This window comes from Amyelois transitella, chromosome 22, assembly GCF_032362555.1.
Source record: "Amyelois transitella isolate CPQ chromosome 22, ilAmyTran1.1, whole genome shotgun sequence".
Taxonomy (NCBI): Eukaryota; Metazoa; Arthropoda; class Insecta; order Lepidoptera; family Pyralidae; genus Amyelois; species Amyelois transitella.
Genome location: NC_083525.1, coordinates 3,500,523 through 3,519,803, shown reverse-complemented (window position 1 = coordinate 3,519,803; position 19,281 = coordinate 3,500,523). Strand labels below are relative to the sequence as shown.

Genomic DNA, 19,281 nt, shown 5'->3' with positions numbered 1-19,281 from the left:
AAAAAATACTACATACACTGTGCCTTTTTTCTGGATAGACCACATGCGTGTAAAAACCGGGGTCATCCAATTCAGGATCATGGTCAAAAGACGAACCCGGGGCTCCAGAAAAGAGAAGACGTAACCGGGACTAACGCCAGAAGGAAGACATTATAAAAGTGAAAGAATTTTGTGAATTGTATATCACAAAACATTACATCATTTCTGACGCAACCAATAAAACCAATTTAATTTGTATACAATTTATTAATCTTATTTTGATCATCATTTGTTCATGTAGACTAGATTCTATAACATTTAAGTATATGAATTATCTAAATACCTAATTACAGTCTTTCTTTTTATACTTTTAAAACAAATTTCAGTATATTGTCACTCTTGTTTAATTACCATTTTTTTTTCACAGGCGTACGTAGGCGGTTCTGGGTATAATTTTTTTAATTTGTGTTTTTACCATCCCTCAATTAAAACTTGGAAGTAAATGTTTGCCCGTTACTTTTCTTCTGTTAATTTTATATCAAAACTAATTGCTTGTTAAATCAATGGGATTATTGTAGGTATAATAATTGTACTTTTTACACTTAAATTACCCAAGTTTTGAAATTGAAAGAATTTACGTTATAAGTTGTTCTCAAACTTAACGAAATAAGTGGTTTCTTAGTGCCTTGATTCAGAAACTTTGTATATTATATTTTCTATGTGGATATAATTACTTCTATCTTCTTCAGTTACTTCTGTAGGCCCTGAAACATCTTTATCGTAAATTCTCCCCCACACACCGAATGAAATCAAATCATTTTGGGGAGCGTTTATTTTGTAAATTATCTTTTCGCGTCCACTTTTATCCAAAGTATTTACGCCATCTTGATTTAACTCCGTATACGTAAAGTTACGGGAATCAAGAGGGAATTTGTTTATTCTTAGAGAAACTGGGAAGTAAACTATGTTGTCACAATCCAAGGTGGAATTATGGCGATGTGAGTAGGTCGTCATTTCTATTTGAAGTTCTTCAAATTCCAATTTTGCGTCTTGAGGACTGAATCTGTAACAACATTTGGAAAACTCATCAGAATATCGAATAAAATATTATACCTACCTATTGCATTGGATACTAATATTATAAAGCTGAAGAGTTTGTTTGTTTGAACGCGCTAATCTCAGGAACTACTGGTTCGAATAGAAATTATTTTTGTGTTTAATAGACTATTTATCGAGGAAGGCTTTAGGGTATTTATCATCACGCTGCAACTATTAGAAGCGAAGAAATAATGGAAAATGTGAAAAAAACGGGGAAAAATTATTCCTCCTTGAGGGCTTCAATGATGCCCAAAATAACTATTCCACGCGAACGAAGTCGCGGGCACAGCTAGTTGTGGATAAGATAGCGCAACGTTTTTTTGTAAGAATATAATAAAGTGTATGGTAAACTTAAAGAATATTTTATCCCCCATAGAAATCTAAATACCTTTAAGACAATATTCCAACTTCTATGAAATCCAACACATTAATTGTGCGCTGCTTATTGTATAAAAGTTCGGTTCAGTCAATTCTTAACAACTATCATGAATTTATTTTCCGCATATCAATAATATCTCGTTACACAAGTTTCTAACATCGAGGCTAACACAGTCTATGTAATTTGCCCCGTAAGTATATATTTATTATTATTTATTTAAAGATTATTCAGGGATAGGCTTATAAATTTGAGATTGCTCTTTTATGCGATGGGCTAGCAACCTGTCACTATTTGAATCTCAATTCTATCATTAAGCCAAATAGCTGAACGTGGCCATTCAGTCTTTTCAAGACTGTTGGCTCTGTCTACCCCGTAAGGGATATAGACGCGTGACCAATATGTATGTTTATTTATCGATTGATTAATTGGCACGCACCGGTACGGACAGCTGACCACGTCCTCGTATCTGCAAGCCACCACTGAACACGAGGCCACTCCCACCTGCCGCTTCGCGTACGTGTTGCTGGAGTCTTGAATGAAGGCACGGTATTTGTGGGCCTGCAACATATATAATCATTCATACATACATATAGTCAAGTCCCTTACGGGGTAGACAGAGCCAATAGTCCCGAAAAGACTGAATGGCCACATTTAGCTGCTCGGCTTAATGATGGAATTGAGATTCAAATAGTGACAGGTTGCTAGCCCATCGCCTAAAAAAAGAATCACAAGTATGTAAGCCTATCCCTTAGTCGCCTTTTACGACATCCATGGGAAAGAAATGGAGTGGTCCTATTCTTTTTTGTATTGGTGCCGGGAACCACACGGCACTTTTATAATCATTCATATGACATGTTTATATCCCTTTCAGGGTAGACAGGGCCAACAGTCTTGAAATTAATGAAAGGCCAAATTCACCTGTATGGTTTTATGATGGAATTGAGATTTAAATGCCTACAAGAGAAATACTAAGTTCAAAAGCCTATCTCTTAGTCGCCTTTTACGTCATCTATGGAAAAGATATGTAGTGGTTCTATTCATAAGTACCGAAAACAGCACGGCACAAATATATTAATGATCTTTAAAATTTTCGTTTCTTCTACGTCATTATCATTAAATAAATAATTTTAATATAATTAAAAATGGGATAGGCACATCTATTCTATTTAGCGTATTTTTACCTTTTGTGGTAAGATTTACGAAATACGCATAAATTCATTCTTTCTTTCCCGGAGGCAGAGACTACCTACGTCTCTCCTCTAACTATGGATTTTTAGTCTTTCGCTTATTGGACGCCTTACGCCTAGACCCCGATGATTTATGAAACTTTTTTATGAATTTGTAAATAATAAAAGATTTACCTGGCTAGTCTGCTTAATCCTGACAGTGAATTTGCAGCTGACGTCCTTCTCCGTTAGTGTGAACTCCTGAAATCCTGGGACCAGCTCCTTGGAGACCCGGCTTGCCAAGGATATATCTTTATTGAGTAAAAGATCGTCAGTGTCGGAGGGCTTGTCAAAAAGCGGCCCTGGGTATGTTCCTGAAAGCTGAAATATATAACACCACTTGTAATTAATCTATACTAATATTATAAAACTGAAGAGTTTGTTTGTTTGTTTGAACGCGCTAATCTCAGGAACTACTGGTTCGAATTGAAAAATTCTTTTTGCGTTGAATAGACCATTTATCGAGGAAGGCTTTAGGCTATAAACCATCACGCTGCAACTATAATAAGCAAATAAATAATGAAAAGTGTGAAAAAAACGGGGAACATTATTCATCCTTGAGGGTTTCAATGATGCCGTAAATAACTATTCCACGCGGACGAAGTCGCGAGCACAGCTAGTTATCTTATAAATCAGTCATTATAATGTATTTCCCACGAATAACCTAATACTATATATTTATATACGATAGGTTTGATATTTTTAAAAGATAGGTGTTTATAATAACTAAAAAATACTCGTAAATGGTGATTCCGCTGACACCATTTGCTGATTTTGTACTTACCCTTCCTGGAATTTTAGGGACCCTTTCGACCAAGAGCCTCGTGGCTGGGACGCCGGGCATGATGCTGACCAAAGCACCAGCTCTTCCTGAGTAGATGCCAGAACCTGAAATAAGTGCTTATTTTTTAGGAAATAAAAATTTAGTTAAAGTTTATGGTCAAGAGTAACCGGAACCGCCGAACTTGCATGACGATGAAGCGAAAGAAGTATGCAGAAATCGTGACAAGTGGAAACATGTTATCTCTGCCCACCCCTTCAAGAAAAAGGCGTTATTTTATGTATGTATGTTTAAGGGCACTGATTTATCTAGATAATTGCTAAATATTCAAATTTTAAATATGATTGAAGGTAACAATTTTTTTACTGTCTGCAAAAAGCAATAAAGTTCTTAATTTGTCTGAATGGTTTATATATTTATTAAACAAATTACTAGGCTAATTGTGAACCGAATTCCGAAAAACCGAGGCAACTATGCAAATTTCATAGTCTTAGCAATAATATAATCCTATCACAAGCAGATTCGAAAATTTTAATTAAAGACTTTAAACGACTTACCAGCGGTACCGACGAGTACATTATTAGCATTAGCGGCTATGAAGTTCACGTTCATGATGTACGCGTAAGCTTCCTGGATCTGAACAGCTGAAAAATAAATCATACTTTCGTATTCTCCATATTTATATTGTAAAAGTTTGCATTCCAGGCTTTAACATACAGATTTTAACGCCAATCGAAATCCATGGATACTTCATTTACTTCTCCAGCACAGAGGTTAAAAAGAAGAGTCGCTCTCTCGTGAATTTGTCACAAGAAAAACTCTAACCTAACCATTGGCATTATTTATGATAGATGATGACCATAGATTTATGATAGCAACCTGGAGTACCCGGCCTCAAACTTGATATAACCTCACTTAGTACCGAAAAATAGATAATTTTGCCAACATATTCGTCCATGATTTGGCTATAGCCGGAAGTTATAGCCAAATCATGGTAGGAGTGCGCTGCTTTGTTTGCTGTTTGATCTTTTACAGCTGTAACACCTTTATTTGACTATTTATATAGTGTCCCTTTAGTTCTATATTACTAACCTACTTATACTAGAAGGTGGCTGATACAATACTCACCAGTCAAAAACGGCATCTCTGAAAACCACATAGTCGGGAAGATGACGTCGGTCAGGTTATACTTCTGGACGAGCTGGATGGCCGGCACCTGGAACATGAGGTCGAAGCAGATGAAGTGGCCGAAGGTCACGCCGAAGTCTGTGTGGAACAAGCCGAAGTCTGGCTCCAGGGCGGGATAGCGTGTAGCCTCGCCGAATAAATTGATCTTGCGGTATCTGAAAATGAAATATAGGTAGATATGTACTTATAGAAAATCTGTCTGCGTCAATATGATAGATAAATGTAATGTCGTACATATCCGTAAATTTTCAACATCTTTCTTATTAGAATTTTTAAGAAAGTTTTGTTCTCTTTTGTTTGTAAGTGAGCAATCTCAAAAATTTCTAAATAAATTTTGATGAATTATAAGAGTGATGGACTAACGCTTCATGAGTTCCAATGAAAGTGGAGCCCCAGGTAAGTAAATAAGTAAATTAAGAAAAAAAGAAGTTTCATAATATTGATTCTTTTTAATATAAACATATACTTTTAATAAATAATTTCAAACTTAGTGAAACTAACGTTCTAACGAAACTAAGTTTCTGCGGAATTGCCAATTTAGCAGACACAACACTTCAAAACGTTGAAGAACATTAGAGTAGGACCTTACAATACCTGTCAAGAACCGCCCCAGTTCTATCAAACACCACGTTCGTGTTGAAGTGGTAGGTCTTCTTCTCGGGACAGTACTCCCCTGGACAGTAGACCGAGCAGTCCATCTGTTCCTGCACGTTTATCACCACGTAAATCTGGTTGTCTCGAGCCGCTTTTGAAATAGCGACTAATGGCTGAAAACATATTTAATGATATTTATATGTTTTAATCCATCTATACTAATATGATAAATGTGAAAGAATGTTTGATTGTTGGTATTTCATATCAAAACTACTTAACCGATTTCCATGAAAATTTGAAAACATATATTGTTGGAGTACGGAGAACGACACAGGATACTTTTCACGCAACGGAGCCGCGGGCGGAAGCTAGTTAATATAATTTTACAAGATCTTTGGTACCTTATGATATCAAATTTGATCCAATATTAGTCGGTTTAAATTATACTTTCTACTAATTCGTCCCATTCTACAGTTTCTACGTACCTCGTCGTACAAGTTTGGACTCAGAGCTGGTACCGGGTGTTCCCGCAACAGGCCGTGTATGGGGACCCTGACGAACTCAGACTTCCTCACCAGGGTCATCTCAGGGAACACCACCACGTCCGCATCCTAGAAATATAAACATATTTTTTGTAAGCAAATACAAAAATTAAATGGCGTTCGTAGACATTCTTACAATGTTTATTTTCTTGGAATGCCAAGTAACAAAGATGTTTGCGCCGCCGCCGTGTGAATACTGTATTTCTTTTGGTGAACAACTAAGAAATTAGAATACGTTTTTATTTAATCCATCCCAATCCAAAAAGCAGAAGCTATGGTAGCTTTTATTTTTTTTTAAATATACATGGGCATATTTGCCAGATCCATAATTATTCAATGAAAATATCACCTTTTCAGCTGCCTTTCGTATGTAATGGACATATTCCTTCAGCGCCTGCGAGGAGTTTCTGGTCAGCTTGAACTCCACCACGGCCGCCACATAGCTGTCACTCTCTGGAGTCGATTTCTGAAAAAGAATATTTTTTATTTTGAGACTATTGGCTGTGGCTATACGTCTACCCTGCATATGATATGTATTTTATTTACATATTCAATGTTCTTACCTATAATTTGAAGCCATCTGTTCATCCCTTACGAGATAGACGTAGCCAACAGTTTCAAAAAGAATTGAGGTTGAAATACCAGCCATCGAAATTGTCGTTTTTCATCTTGACTTATTCAGGAACCAAATTTACGCCCGTTTCAAGATTTCTCGTCATATTGTGCATTGTAAGGCAATTAACTATCTTATAATATTAGCCGCCTTTATTTTTATAAATAATGAAATGCATATCTCAGATATAAATAAGAGAAAAATAGAAGGATAAGAGTACTACAATACAAAAAACAGTCTTAATTATATATGAGGTCAATAACTTGTGTACCTACATGCATGCATATTGTATGACAGTCACATCGCTATCACGCGCATTCACGCTCGGGGCTTCCCTTTATCCAAGCAAAACGATGAATATTCTCAATGATTTTCCCTATACCTACGTTTAAAACACAGTGATTCCACTTGAATTGCAATTTGAGAAAATTGAACAACGAAGTAACGTCATTTTTCGAATTAAATTGGTCATATCTATGCAATTGTTACGGGTGCAAATTTACAAATTTGCAGGTCGACTACCTAAAACTTTTCCTTGTAGTGATTATTTTCCTCATGGATGAGAAGACATGGAATGACCATCGTTTTTCCCGCAATGGAGAATTTAGCATTTATGGAGGATTTTGTACTAGGTTTAAAGTGCTTATTAAGAATAAAAAAAAAACACAATAAATAATAATAAGCTAATTAATAAACCATAACCAAAGCTTAGGTGAGACAGGCAAATTATTGCAGGATTAATTCGTAAATCGTGTAACAAAGTTTAATAGCCGCATAAATTATGCGAAACTAAGTTTATCATGCAACAAACTAGTCGTCGCGGTGAACTTTGAAACGATATTGTTTATTCTTTGTTTTCCGAAACTGCTTACCTACTATAATTGGATACAATGTGCAATATATTAAGTAGTATTTATTTAGGTATCGTGTATGCATAAACCGTAGGTATTTATAAATTACTGAGATCTGATAACAAACAAGTAGTAAAGTTACCTACCTTATTTACCGACGGAAAGTTTGGAACAAAACAAAAGAATGATAAATCAAGATTATGCCAAAAAAAATTCTTTCGACAAACTGAAATACAATTTAACATAATCTACCTAGTTACTTAAGACCTCGCTCCAGTTAGAATTTCGGGATAAATACAAACAAATAATACCTAGGTCATAATTTGGAATTTAAGGCAGTCTCCTTTTGTTACAATTACCGGTACTCTAATAAATATTAAAATTAATAAAATGGTACATTTACCTGGTATGAAATCGGAATTACAAGTAAAAGACACAAAATCACTAGACCCCTCATAATATCACTAACAAATAAATGATCACATTAAGATAGATACGGGCGTCTCATTCAAACACACTTTTAGTTCTGGCCTTGTTTGTTTGTCTGGGGCTCGGCTGCGTCGCGGCAGAATGCTAAATCGGTAAATATAATAATAAACTTTAGGCTCTCACCAAGAGAGCCTAAAGTTTATTGAATAATAATTCATCGACGTATTGACATTTCTCTGTAGGTATTGCCTTGTCGGTTTATCAGAAAAATATACCTTGGCCTGAGAATCTTTCGGGGCGCTTTGCTCTGTCTACCACATAAGAGATTGGCAAACATATATGTATATGCCAATTTTAACAGCTTTTTGATACATTTATCAATCCATTAACAACCAAGCAAACCTCTCTCATTTATAAGCGTACTAACCTATCTATTTAAAATATTAAAATAATAGTTTTAAATACATGCTCACTCGTAAAAATGTAACAAGGCAAGCATGCAAGTAGGTACCTACCTACAAATTGCAGGATATGTAAGATGAAGTAATTACACTCCTTACATTTGAAACAATTTCATTGTTGTTTTGAATTGACTACGGTACGGGCATTGATTAGGTAGCATTTTCGCAATTCGTCACCTTTTAATTGTTATTATTTAATTATTTTCGTTTCGCTCATTTTTAAATTTGTTGACGCTTTCATAGTTTGCCTACAACATGCATGAGTATTGATTACTGCATAAAATGTATTACACCGCAGTAAGGGTCACGCCTCGCTGGCTTCCGTAAACACGTCGATAATTTTCGTGAGGAAAAAAGTCAATGTATTGCAACCTAATAAAATTTCACATTGACACTTGTTATTCTTGGATCACAGGAATCGGAATCATAAGCGAATTCTTATTGTTTAAATGATAGATAACTAAATCATCTGCTTTATTTATTTATTATTTATTCACACAAGAACAGATTACAACAATATTAAAAATATACAAGAAAAGTAAGATGTTAGACTATAACAGATACCAAACTAAAATAAAATACAGATTAAGTAAAAGAAAAATTCGAAACTAAAGATATGAAAAAATAAATTGTAAATGAAAGAGTTATTGTGCATTGCTGACACTTCGTTCGCTATAAAGTTAGAAGTGACTATTTATAATTAAAAATAAAATAAACTTAAAAATTAATAAATAGAATACATACTTATTATAATACCTGGATTATTATATTTTAACTGAATGTCCATTAAAGTAACTTTTAGCTTACCCTGTGTACTTATAGCATAGTGTTCATTTTTTTTCAGCGTTTTGTCATACCATCACCAAATATAACTAGGTACATATTGTAAAATTATTAAAAAAAATAATTAACTTTATAAATTTTCCCACACCCATTTTATACCATAATCATCACAACTAGCTTCGTTAACTTATTATTACTAATCTAATAAATCTAAAGGGAACTGAATATCTTATTAAATACTAATCTTAAACATTAAACAATATAAGTACATAATCATAATTTAATGTGGAACTTATTTACCTGTTAAGACTAGAAGAATTAATATAAAACCATCAAAACAAAATAAAAAGACCATACATTTTATAACTAACGATAGAACCTATTCCTATATTTTCACAGCCTGAAATAGCAATTTTATTCCTTTAAAATATTTTAAACTTAAGTAAACTATAACATTAAAATCATATTTTAACTTACGTTTAAACAAATACAGTAAATATATAGCTACGCAATAATTAATTTATTGTTAAATTAAAAAGATTTATTTTTAGGGGTTTTTAAATTGACCAGTAATATTAATGTCAAAAACAACAACAACATTAAACATACATATAGTCACGTCCACATCCCTTGCGGGCTAGACAGAGCCAACAGTCTTGAAAAGACTGATAGGCCTAGTTCAGCTTTTTGGCTTAATGATAGAATTGAGATTAAAATAGTGACAGGTTGCTAGTCCATCGCCTAAAAGAAGAATCCCAAGCTTGTGAGCCTATCCCTTAGTCGCCTTTTACGACATCCATGGGAAAACGATGGAGTGGTCCTATTCTTTTTTCATTGGTGCCGGGAATCACACGGCACCAATGAAAAAAGAACACACATTAAACACATAGATTTAATATAGCAATAACGTATTAAAGCAAGTTTGTACGAGTACTTTGAATAGGTAACATAAATACATATATTCTTCTGTTATTATAAAGGGGATAATGATGTTTTTAAAGAAGTAATATTTTATAGAAACTGGAATAATACTTTGTAAAGTTACTTAATTTAAAATATACCTACTTTAATTAAAGGCTTAATTAACTACTTAAACTAATTATAAGTGAGGTCTTTGGTATTAGGTATTATATGTTATATTTATAATAAAAAAAACTTTATAATTTTTTGCTTGCATAGTTAAGTTGTAGTTTGGAAACCAAATATATATATATATGGTAGGTATATAAAACAATATTTAGATCAAGCAGCTCATAATTATTGTAAATTAATTAAAATAAAACAAAAAATGTTTACAAGTTTGTCTGTACTCAGAAAAGACAATTTTCAATCAATTTTATAAACGCTGACATTATGCCTAATTTACAAAACTCAACAATGCCAGAGCTGGCAACAGCAATAATTTAAATAAAAGATTGACGGATGAAGAATCTGGCAGACCAGGGTCAGGAGATCCTGTATCTAAATCCCAGTCTATTTCCCCCACTGGTGGGCTCTCATCGTCTCCGTCCCAACCGAACACCCTGCCCCAAATTGAGAACGCGTACAACTTCACATCATGATTATTTAGAGTAAAAGTAAAAATAGTGTTTTCCCCTTGAATTTCTTCAGTGAACGTGGTATCTTGAACTTCCAGAGGCATGATGGCGACACTGAGAGATATAGGAAAGAATTCTGAATCTTGAGCTGACAAAGTTGTGTCTAAGATAGGTGTTGGTACTGTGGCGACGATCGTTAGCTCTTCGAAAGTGGCTGATGCATCTTCAACGTAAGTGGGGTATCTGAGAATGTAAAACAAAATTTTATATGTACTTTATAAAAGCACAAGCGCCCACAAATCGACTCGATCGAAATGCTTTTGTTGCTAAAGAAGAGATCTAAGAATCTTATTGTCTCCCCTATGTCAATACTACAGGTCTACCAAGTGATACAAGCCAATGCATGGCTAATTCTCTGCTTACGTTAAATATGCATGCATGGGTACAGTCTTTCGCAAATGACCCATCCTTATTGCGAAAGTCCGTTATCATACGGTAAAGTTTTATTTTTAACATGTACAAACCTTTTCCCGCACGTGTCTATGGTGTCGCCAGCGCAGGCCACCACAGAGCAAAGTCTGCTGCCACCCGTAGCCACGCCGGTGAACGATCGCACCCCGGAAAACGCTGCAGCGCGGTACTTGTATTGCTGAAATTAATAAGACAACATTTGAAACCCATTTTCAGCGTTATTACTATTTAATTAATTACATGTTACAAGTAGGTATAAACCTATTTACCATATCTCTTTTCTGAGGTGATGAGTACTGACGAGCAGAGATTAGGATGTTTGTAAGTAATATACATATGTTCTTAACTGTTTTAAGCTTCCTTCGCATCTGTCTAAGCGGTGATTCTTCAAAATGCGTCTTTTAATTCTAAAATATTGTAGTTACGAAATTCAGTGAACTGAATTATTCTGAATTAACTATTAATAAGAACCCTTTGTTAATCCCTATGTACTCGTAGGTAATTTCAAATAAAACTTCGAATTTCCATTTTTCTTTTATTCCAAAATCTGGGATGGGATACGTCTAACTTAGATACTTAGATAAATAATTTATTCGAATTTTTATTACTAATTATTACTAGTATAAATAAAGTACTTAATAAATTAACAATATTCACGGTATTCAGCCTTATAAAAATAAAAAAGATTTACAAAAATTTAGTAGCTAGCTTTTTGATGATTCATAAGATTTACAATCTGTAAATTCTATTTTCTAACTCATCATATTCATTCATCAGTTCTTGAGTAACCTCAAGACTATAACGATTCACATCCTTATAATAAATTCTTCCATATATTGCAAAGGAGACCAAATCAATTTGTGGTGCATTTAGCTTCATAGTAAGATTAGTACGTCCGCCTTTTCTCTTTTTGCCGCCATCTTGTGATGCTCGGCCATTTGTAATTTCGCCGCCATCTTGTGGTGCATCTACGAATGTGAAGTTTTCGGGTTTCAACGGATGAAGTTTGTTGGTAAGTGACAATGGGTAGTATATTATGTCATTGCATTCTAGAGAAGTGTTGTAGTGGGATCCAAATGTATCCATTTTAATTTCTAGTTCTTGCACTTCAACGTTCCTTTCGTTGTCGTTAAACCTAGAAATATCTTTAACATTAAGCATCAATTAACTTTATGCAAGATTTAAAATAACAGACCAATATTTTACGAAATATTTATGTTGTAAAGTGGATATGTGCTTTAACTTATTAATGGTTAACAAAGATTATTATTTAAAAGTTTACTAATTGATTAAAAGAAGTGTATAGTTATAGTAGATCTCTATTACATAGCATATTTTTCAAGAATTTCTATTAAAGTTCTTATTTACTTACTTATACACGCAGCTATCTACTGTGTCGTTTTTGCAGGCCACTACTACACACGCGGCGATACCCATCTCTCTCCTCGAGTATATGTTGATTCCATCAGTCACAATTGCACGATATTTGTGACTCTGAAAAATAAAACACCTTATTATTATGTTAGTTGTCTATTGAGACAAATATAAAATCTTAGGAAGATCAAGACGTAATCAAAAATAAATTTCGAAGTTAAGATCGTCGTCATTTTTAAGTCGGTAAAGACACATGTTACCTATTTAAATAATACACATAAATTAAAGATACAATGAGTGCACTAAAACTAATTTTTAGTACAATAAATAAATTAACCCATTTAGTTGTTAGAGCGCACATAGCACCAATTACAAAAGATAATTTAATGAAAGTACTTACTTACCCATATATGAATCACACACAATATTTTCCCGCATGCAATTAATTATTTCTTTCGAAACATGCATAACTTAATCTTACTACACAGATAATAATTAAACTCCCATATTTCGAAACTTCCCTGTAAAAGTGACTTGCTTATAGTTAATTAAACCGGATTATCTATAGGTATTTTCTTTAGCCATTTACGAAATATAAATTTACTTAAATGCGTATTTTTCAATTTTGATGGTTAGGTACCAATACAAATGTTACCATGAACATGCTTTGACATAAAAGCGAGTAGGTATTATCAAACAAATAAATAATGTTTTAAAAATATATTGATATTTAATTTCGTGTTAATCAATTAAGTTTTTATGGACACTACCTGTAGGTACTTACCACATCTGCTCCTGTCTGGTTGAGCCTCACAGTGAAGTGGCAGGAGACATCCTTGTCGGTGATGGTGAACTCCTGGAAGCCGTGAACGAGTTCCCTGCTTATGTGCGAGCGGACGGACGGGTCGGTGATGAGGTAGAGGGAGTCGTGGTCTTCAGGACTGTCGTAGATGGGCCCTGGGTAGGGGCCGGTCACCTTCAATTTGGAAAGATGCTATTGTTTAATGCCGTAAAAATTCAGTAGTTAATTCACTTAACCTCCTCGGCGTGACAGTCAGCTTTTTCAAACTAGACCGCGAGGATTGTACCTATTTCCAAATATTTTAATAGGTTTTCTGTTCTGGGCTTGTTCTTGTCCCAAACGTATTTACGAGCCAATGCTTTTTGATTTTAATGTCCAAAATTTCAAACTTTTTCAATACTACTTAGTTACACAGTTCAAATCTGTATTTTATTTATTATGGTCAGTTATCCTGTTAATTTCTTACCAGTTTCCAAATTTGGTTACCTCTTAAACTCGCTTAAAAATCGTAGTTGCAAAAGAAAGCAGTATACACACCTTATTTAAATATCATAAGGAGAGCTATAAATGGGGCTAGAGCTCCCAACAAAAATTTTGCCGCAACGTAAAAATAAGTTAGGTAAAGAATAATGCATCATATGACCCACCTGTCCGGGAGCTTTAGGGACTGTGGCGACCATTAGTCTGGTAGTGGGCACACCTGGCATCGTGCTCACCAATGCTCCTGCCTTCCCGGAGTAAATTCCAGAGCCTAAAAATAAAAGTAAATATTAGTATATCAGAAAAGGAAATAAAAAAAATATATATAAAGTATACTCATATTAAGGATTAGTAACAACAGAATAATAATTATGTTTGCCGAGAACTCTTATTCTAAATTTAAAAGGACATGTCCCTTGTAAGTGTAAGGAGTAGGTGTGATGTAATTTATAAAAAAAAACACATTATTAATGAAAATACCTGCGCTGCCAATGCCTACGTTATTAGCTCCAGATGCCAAGAAGTTGACGTTCATCCTGTATGCGTACGCTTCCTGAATTTGGACGGCTGGAAAGAAATGCGTTTCATGCTGTACTGACGATTTTGAACCAACACTAAACTATTCGACGTCAACCAATGTTGTGAAACCAAAAGATATGAATGTACTACAATTATAAATATTATTTTACTAGGCTAGGCCTAGGTTTATGCACCTGTCTTTCCACATATTTGGAAAAATGAAGAAAAATAAGGCATTTATTTACTCAGTAGTTAAAAACCTCGCTTCTAGCTAGATTCTTATTGCATCCAGGAATCATTTACGCAACGATAAAAGATACCGCGACGGGAAAAACTTCATATAAAATAATTATATGTATAATGAACTTACCGGTCAAATAAGGCAGCTCTGAGAACCACATGGTGGTGAATATGACATCAGTGATCTGATTCTTCTCAACGACTTGTATAGCGGGGATCTGGAACATCAGATCGAAGCAGATGAAGTGACCGAATTTCACGCCGAAGTCCGTCTCGAAGAAACCCAGATAGTTATCTAGGGAAGGAGTACGGGTGATCTCTCCGAATAAATTGATCTTACGATACCTGAAAGGGAAATAATATTGACACAAATAGAAAAAGGCATGTAGTATTACGGGTAATACTTTTTGTGACATGTTTTCAAGGCATTGATTTCTATCCTTTACAAAATTATCGGTTGAATGTGAATTGAATGAGATCAAACGGTACTTACATGAACTTACATGGGTAAAACTATTTTACCCATGTACATAAGTTCAGATAGAAAATTTGTTAAAATTTTTGACAAACCTATCAACAACAGTCCCACTCCTATCGTACACCACGTTCTACTGTTCATGTTATCAACCCTCAATATCACTCAAAAACAAAGAGTATTTTAGTCAATTTTAATAACAACAAACCTATCAACAACAGCCCCACTTCTGTCAAAGACCACGTTGGTGTTAAACAGGTACACCTTCTGCTCGGGGCAGAGTTCCCCGGGCGCGACGCTGCAGTCCACCCGCTCCTGAACGTTCACCACCACGTAGATCTGGTTCTCTCGGGCGGCCCTGGATATTGATACCATACCCTGTTAAGATAGAAATGATCGTTTAGATATTACAGCTCTGGGAAACAGTATTCCGCTTTTGCACTTGGTCTTGTGATCCAAGATAGAGCCTTCTTCATAAAATACGCAACAATCATAATAGTAAGTTGCAGTAAACTCAATCGCTTTTTCTTATTGTATATAGGTATTCAAAGTACCTACATGCTGGGAAAAAAATCATGTCCTCTCTGAAAACAACGCTAAAAAGGGTAATTAATTGTAGCAATACTAACATTGTCGTATAAATCCGGGCTTATAGCAGGTATCGGGTATTCCTTCAGCAGAGAATTTATAGGGACGGTAAAATACTCTCCTCCCCTTGTCAAAGTCATCTCCGGGAACACTATGATGTCAGCATTCTGAAACAATCGCAACAGAAATTATTTTATTTATTAATATTTCTATTATATCATCATCATTCTCTTTTGCGATTCTGTTCTTTTATTCACGAACGTTGACAAGACGTCGATCTTCTCTTGCTTCTATCACTTAGATTTGAAGAGAGAAGGAAAGAGTAGTTAAGACAAATGCATTGCCAAAATTTTGTGAACCGGTCGATCCTTATTATAGAATTCGACATAATATTAACTATTCTTATATCCATGGTGCTAAAGCACTCGCTCGCGGTGTAAACCGAATCGTCTAGCTTATACGAGTAGTTTCGTTCGTCTCGCTTATTTACTGCCAATTACATAATAATTTTTAATCAAGCATAAACTTAAAATAAACAATTCACTTTTAAGAGTAGTGGTTTGATACACAACGCTCAAGACAAAATGCCCCGATCTCTGTAATGTAAACCTAACAATGTATTCCAAAATCATGCAACTACATTAACAAGTTCTCAAGTTTTTCAACCAAAGAACTGCTAAAAGTACTACTTAATGTTTTACATTACATAAAGTTACGTAAGTAAAAATAATTCCAAGATTTACCAACCTGTTCAGCCGCCTCGTTGATGAGACGGATGTAGTCTTCCATTGCTTCTGAGGAGTTCCGCGTCACCTGGAACTCTACTACAGCTGCGATATAACTGCCATCTTCAGGCGTCGACCGCTGAAGCAAATAATTCACACTAATCAGTACAAATTGAACTTCAAAAGTTCTATTTTAAATAATAAAAAAGAACAAAACTCCGTTTTACACAGTATTACGTTAGGTAGCTTCGATTACATCCACATTTTCCAAACTCATGATTCGTCTCAACCAAAAGAAGTTAACATGGACATGGTGTTCCATAAACATCTACATATGATTATCAGTTTTAATTGAAAGCAGCCTGCTTCTAACAATTTTATTAGCTTTGGCACTAAGGTGTTCGTTTCGTGATCATTGTCACTCCGTTCGTTCAAGAAGTATAGAATTGTAGTTTTACTAGCCTCTATAGAAAGGTTAATATTTCTTATTTTCTATATCATGCACATTAGTTTACTTACTATCCGCCGCTCTTACGAAAACCATCATGAGGAAATCTGCCACATGTCAAAACCTGACTCACCCGACACAGGATGGTGATTCGTGGTCATAGGATGCACCCTGAGCTCCTCTCTAGAGGTAAGGACGCAACCTGGACTAACGTCAGACGAATAATTTACTGATATAAACCAAAATAATTTTTAATTTTGACCTTTACTCGAAACTTACTTCGTCATCGTTATTCCTACATCTTGCCTTTAATATTATACAACTAACCATTAAGCAGCTAAGTCAGTAGGTCACTAATGTGTGAACTCATTTGATTGATAGACATAATATATACATAGATTAAATTTAGCAAAACTTTTATCTACAAACCTCTTTATTTACTAAAGTCAGCTTGTTAATCGTTGGGGATGTTAATTAACTAGAATACACCCGTGGCTTCCCCGCGCGTAAGAAAAAACGAAGAACTTGTGAACGTAGACCACATAGTGTTCTTTTATTATGTGAAGAGGATTTTTGGGTAATTGACATAAGTGTTATCGGAAGTAAGAACTGAAACAATTTGTTCATAGCACAAAAACATAATATCATACATACCAAAACCTATTTATAATAAATAACCTAATTGTTTAAATTTGACAGAATAAAATTTATTTGTGCAAATTCTAGAATTAAATTATCTTCACGTCTTATTTGCTAATTCCCGGCTACACTTCAAAGTGATATATTTATTGTAAGAATCAATATATTTTATTTACATTACATAAATAAATGTAAAAATTGTATTATGTCCGTACATTAAATATTTTCCATTTACTCTATTCAGAATCAAAAGTTTGGAAAAGGAAGACCACATACAGGAATGGTTGTTAAATGATAGAATTGAGATTCTGATGGTGTCAGGTTACTATACGTCGTATCCTTTTCTGATTGACTTATACCTACCTACAATCTGCGCAGCTGAAGAAAACCAACACACTATAAACCTACTTTCTTCCCTAACACAACAGCATAGAAAGTTGCACTAGATGGATGTGCATGTATGGTATCATTGTTTTTCAACCTTCTCGGTTTTTAGGCTTCAAAAAGAGGAAAGCCTGAGTTGTGTGAATTGTGGTCAACCCGGTCTGAGAAAAATATTGTAAAGAACTGTGATTTCAAATCTTTTTTTATTAAAAAAATTACAAAAAATAACTCTAATCTGTAGAGACCTTTTTGACATCTATCACAGATAGATTTTGTAAAACATACTTAATTTATCTTTACGTTTTTAAGGCCATTATGTGATTTCTGGCAGAATATTAACACTCCATGCGCTTTTTATTTTTTATATATTACAATTTAGTAATACAAACATTGCAGCTAACTCTAAATCGTATTAATTATTATTCCACAAAAAGAGTATAAAATAAAGAATTTTTAATTTTTTTTTATTAACTTTTACAAATTTAAGCAACGAAATTTATTTAAATGTATTTATGTACCTAGTAAGAAAAAACCTAATTAAAAATTATTTCTCATTTAGTATTCAATTATTAAGTATATCCTTTTTCATTATAATTCAGTCAAAAACTTACTTGTATCGTAATTTTCACGAGGCACGCCAGAACCGCCAGCAACACAGACCGCGCCATCCTTCACGCTGCCACTGAGGTGTAATACCTGTCTTGTTCTTTATATGCAGCCAGATAGATAAACTAACATCGTCTATTCATATCACACGTATGATGATACATAATTTTGACTGAAGCAAAGTCCAACTAAGCTCTCTTATGTGAATTACAACAAATTTCAATTTTAAAAACCTACCATTACTTATTTCCAATATTCCACGGTTAAAAGTTGCTTTCTAGAGCTCTATATTATTTTCGTTAGGAACTCAACTCAGACTATCATTAATATTTAAAAAACCTCCGAAACATCTTCATTTTGTTCGGCATTTTTAAACTACTTATAGTGAGAGTTCCTATAATAGGTAGGTAAACTTTCATATAATAATCGGAGAACTAATGCCTACCTGAAACAATATAAGTAAATAGGTCATACAAAAATATTTTATTGCTATGTCAAAATTAGTAAGTATCTAATATTTGCATCTGTACTGTATGATAAAAACCAGCAAAATTCAGGTAGGTAGAAAGAAGATGTGATTTTATTATACTGGTAGGTAACTGATAATAAACACAAATGCATATTACATACTAAGTAGCTTAATATTTTACAATGTTTCCTCTACATAGTACCTACATAGACAAAACGTTAGGACAAGTGTTTTATCTACCACAGACACCCGATCAGGCGGATTCTGTACTGATAAGCTTATCAAACGGCAACAATCAAGCAAAACACGCCGTTATCGTCACAAGAAATTATATTGACACCTATATCTTTATCAAATAATCCCGAATTCTGTTCCTGCACATTTCCTATATTATCTCCCGTGTTTTTAACGATAAACAGTTGCAACCTTCACCGATAAGCTTTTCGGAAAACTTTCTACAAGATGCCAAGACAACCATTTTGAGATTTAAAAAGAAAGCATTCTTGTTTTAAAATAATAATATATATCCGACGCTGATAACAAATAACAATTAAGATAAAACATTTTCAGTGCTTTATTTCGAGGGCTTATCGCGTGAT

At 34.2% G+C, this 19,281-nt stretch overlaps 2 protein-coding genes across 3 annotated transcripts; both read right to left on the bottom strand.

Moving 5' to 3' along the window:
* Window positions 1-226: 226 nt before the first annotated feature.
* Window positions 227-7,813, bottom strand: LOC106134207 (vanin-like protein 1). Its single transcript, XM_013334197.2, has 10 exons — window positions 7,655-7,813; window positions 6,137-6,253; window positions 5,731-5,856; window positions 5,246-5,418; window positions 4,592-4,806; window positions 4,021-4,107; window positions 3,467-3,570; window positions 2,818-3,003; window positions 1,893-2,014; window positions 227-1,042 (listed from the first exon to the last, which is right to left on the bottom strand). Exons 1-10 carry the CDS (start codon window positions 7,706-7,708, stop codon window positions 658-660), a joined length of 1,569 nt encoding a protein of 522 aa, XP_013189651.2. The 5' UTR covers window positions 7,709-7,813; the 3' UTR covers window positions 227-657.
* Window positions 7,814-10,213: 2,400 nt separating this feature from the next.
* LOC106134201 (vanin-like protein 1) lies at window positions 10,214-18,375 on the bottom strand. Of its 2 annotated transcripts, none has more exons than XM_013334189.2 (10): window positions 18,219-18,375; window positions 16,159-16,275; window positions 15,453-15,578; window positions 15,032-15,201; window positions 14,479-14,693; window positions 14,070-14,156; window positions 13,757-13,860; window positions 13,092-13,283; window positions 10,987-11,111; window positions 10,214-10,705 (listed from the first exon to the last, which is right to left on the bottom strand). In XM_013334189.2, exons 1-10 carry the CDS (start codon window positions 18,273-18,275, stop codon window positions 10,282-10,284), a joined length of 1,617 nt encoding a protein of 538 aa, XP_013189643.2. In that variant the 5' UTR covers window positions 18,276-18,375; the 3' UTR covers window positions 10,214-10,281. The 2 variants fall into 2 exon arrangements, with proteins under 2 accessions (XP_013189643.2, XP_013189645.2); XM_013334191.2 differs by lacking the exons at window positions 10,214-10,705; window positions 10,987-11,111 and adding exons at window positions 11,581-12,068; window positions 12,306-12,427.
* Window positions 18,376-19,281: the final 906 nt, after the last annotated feature.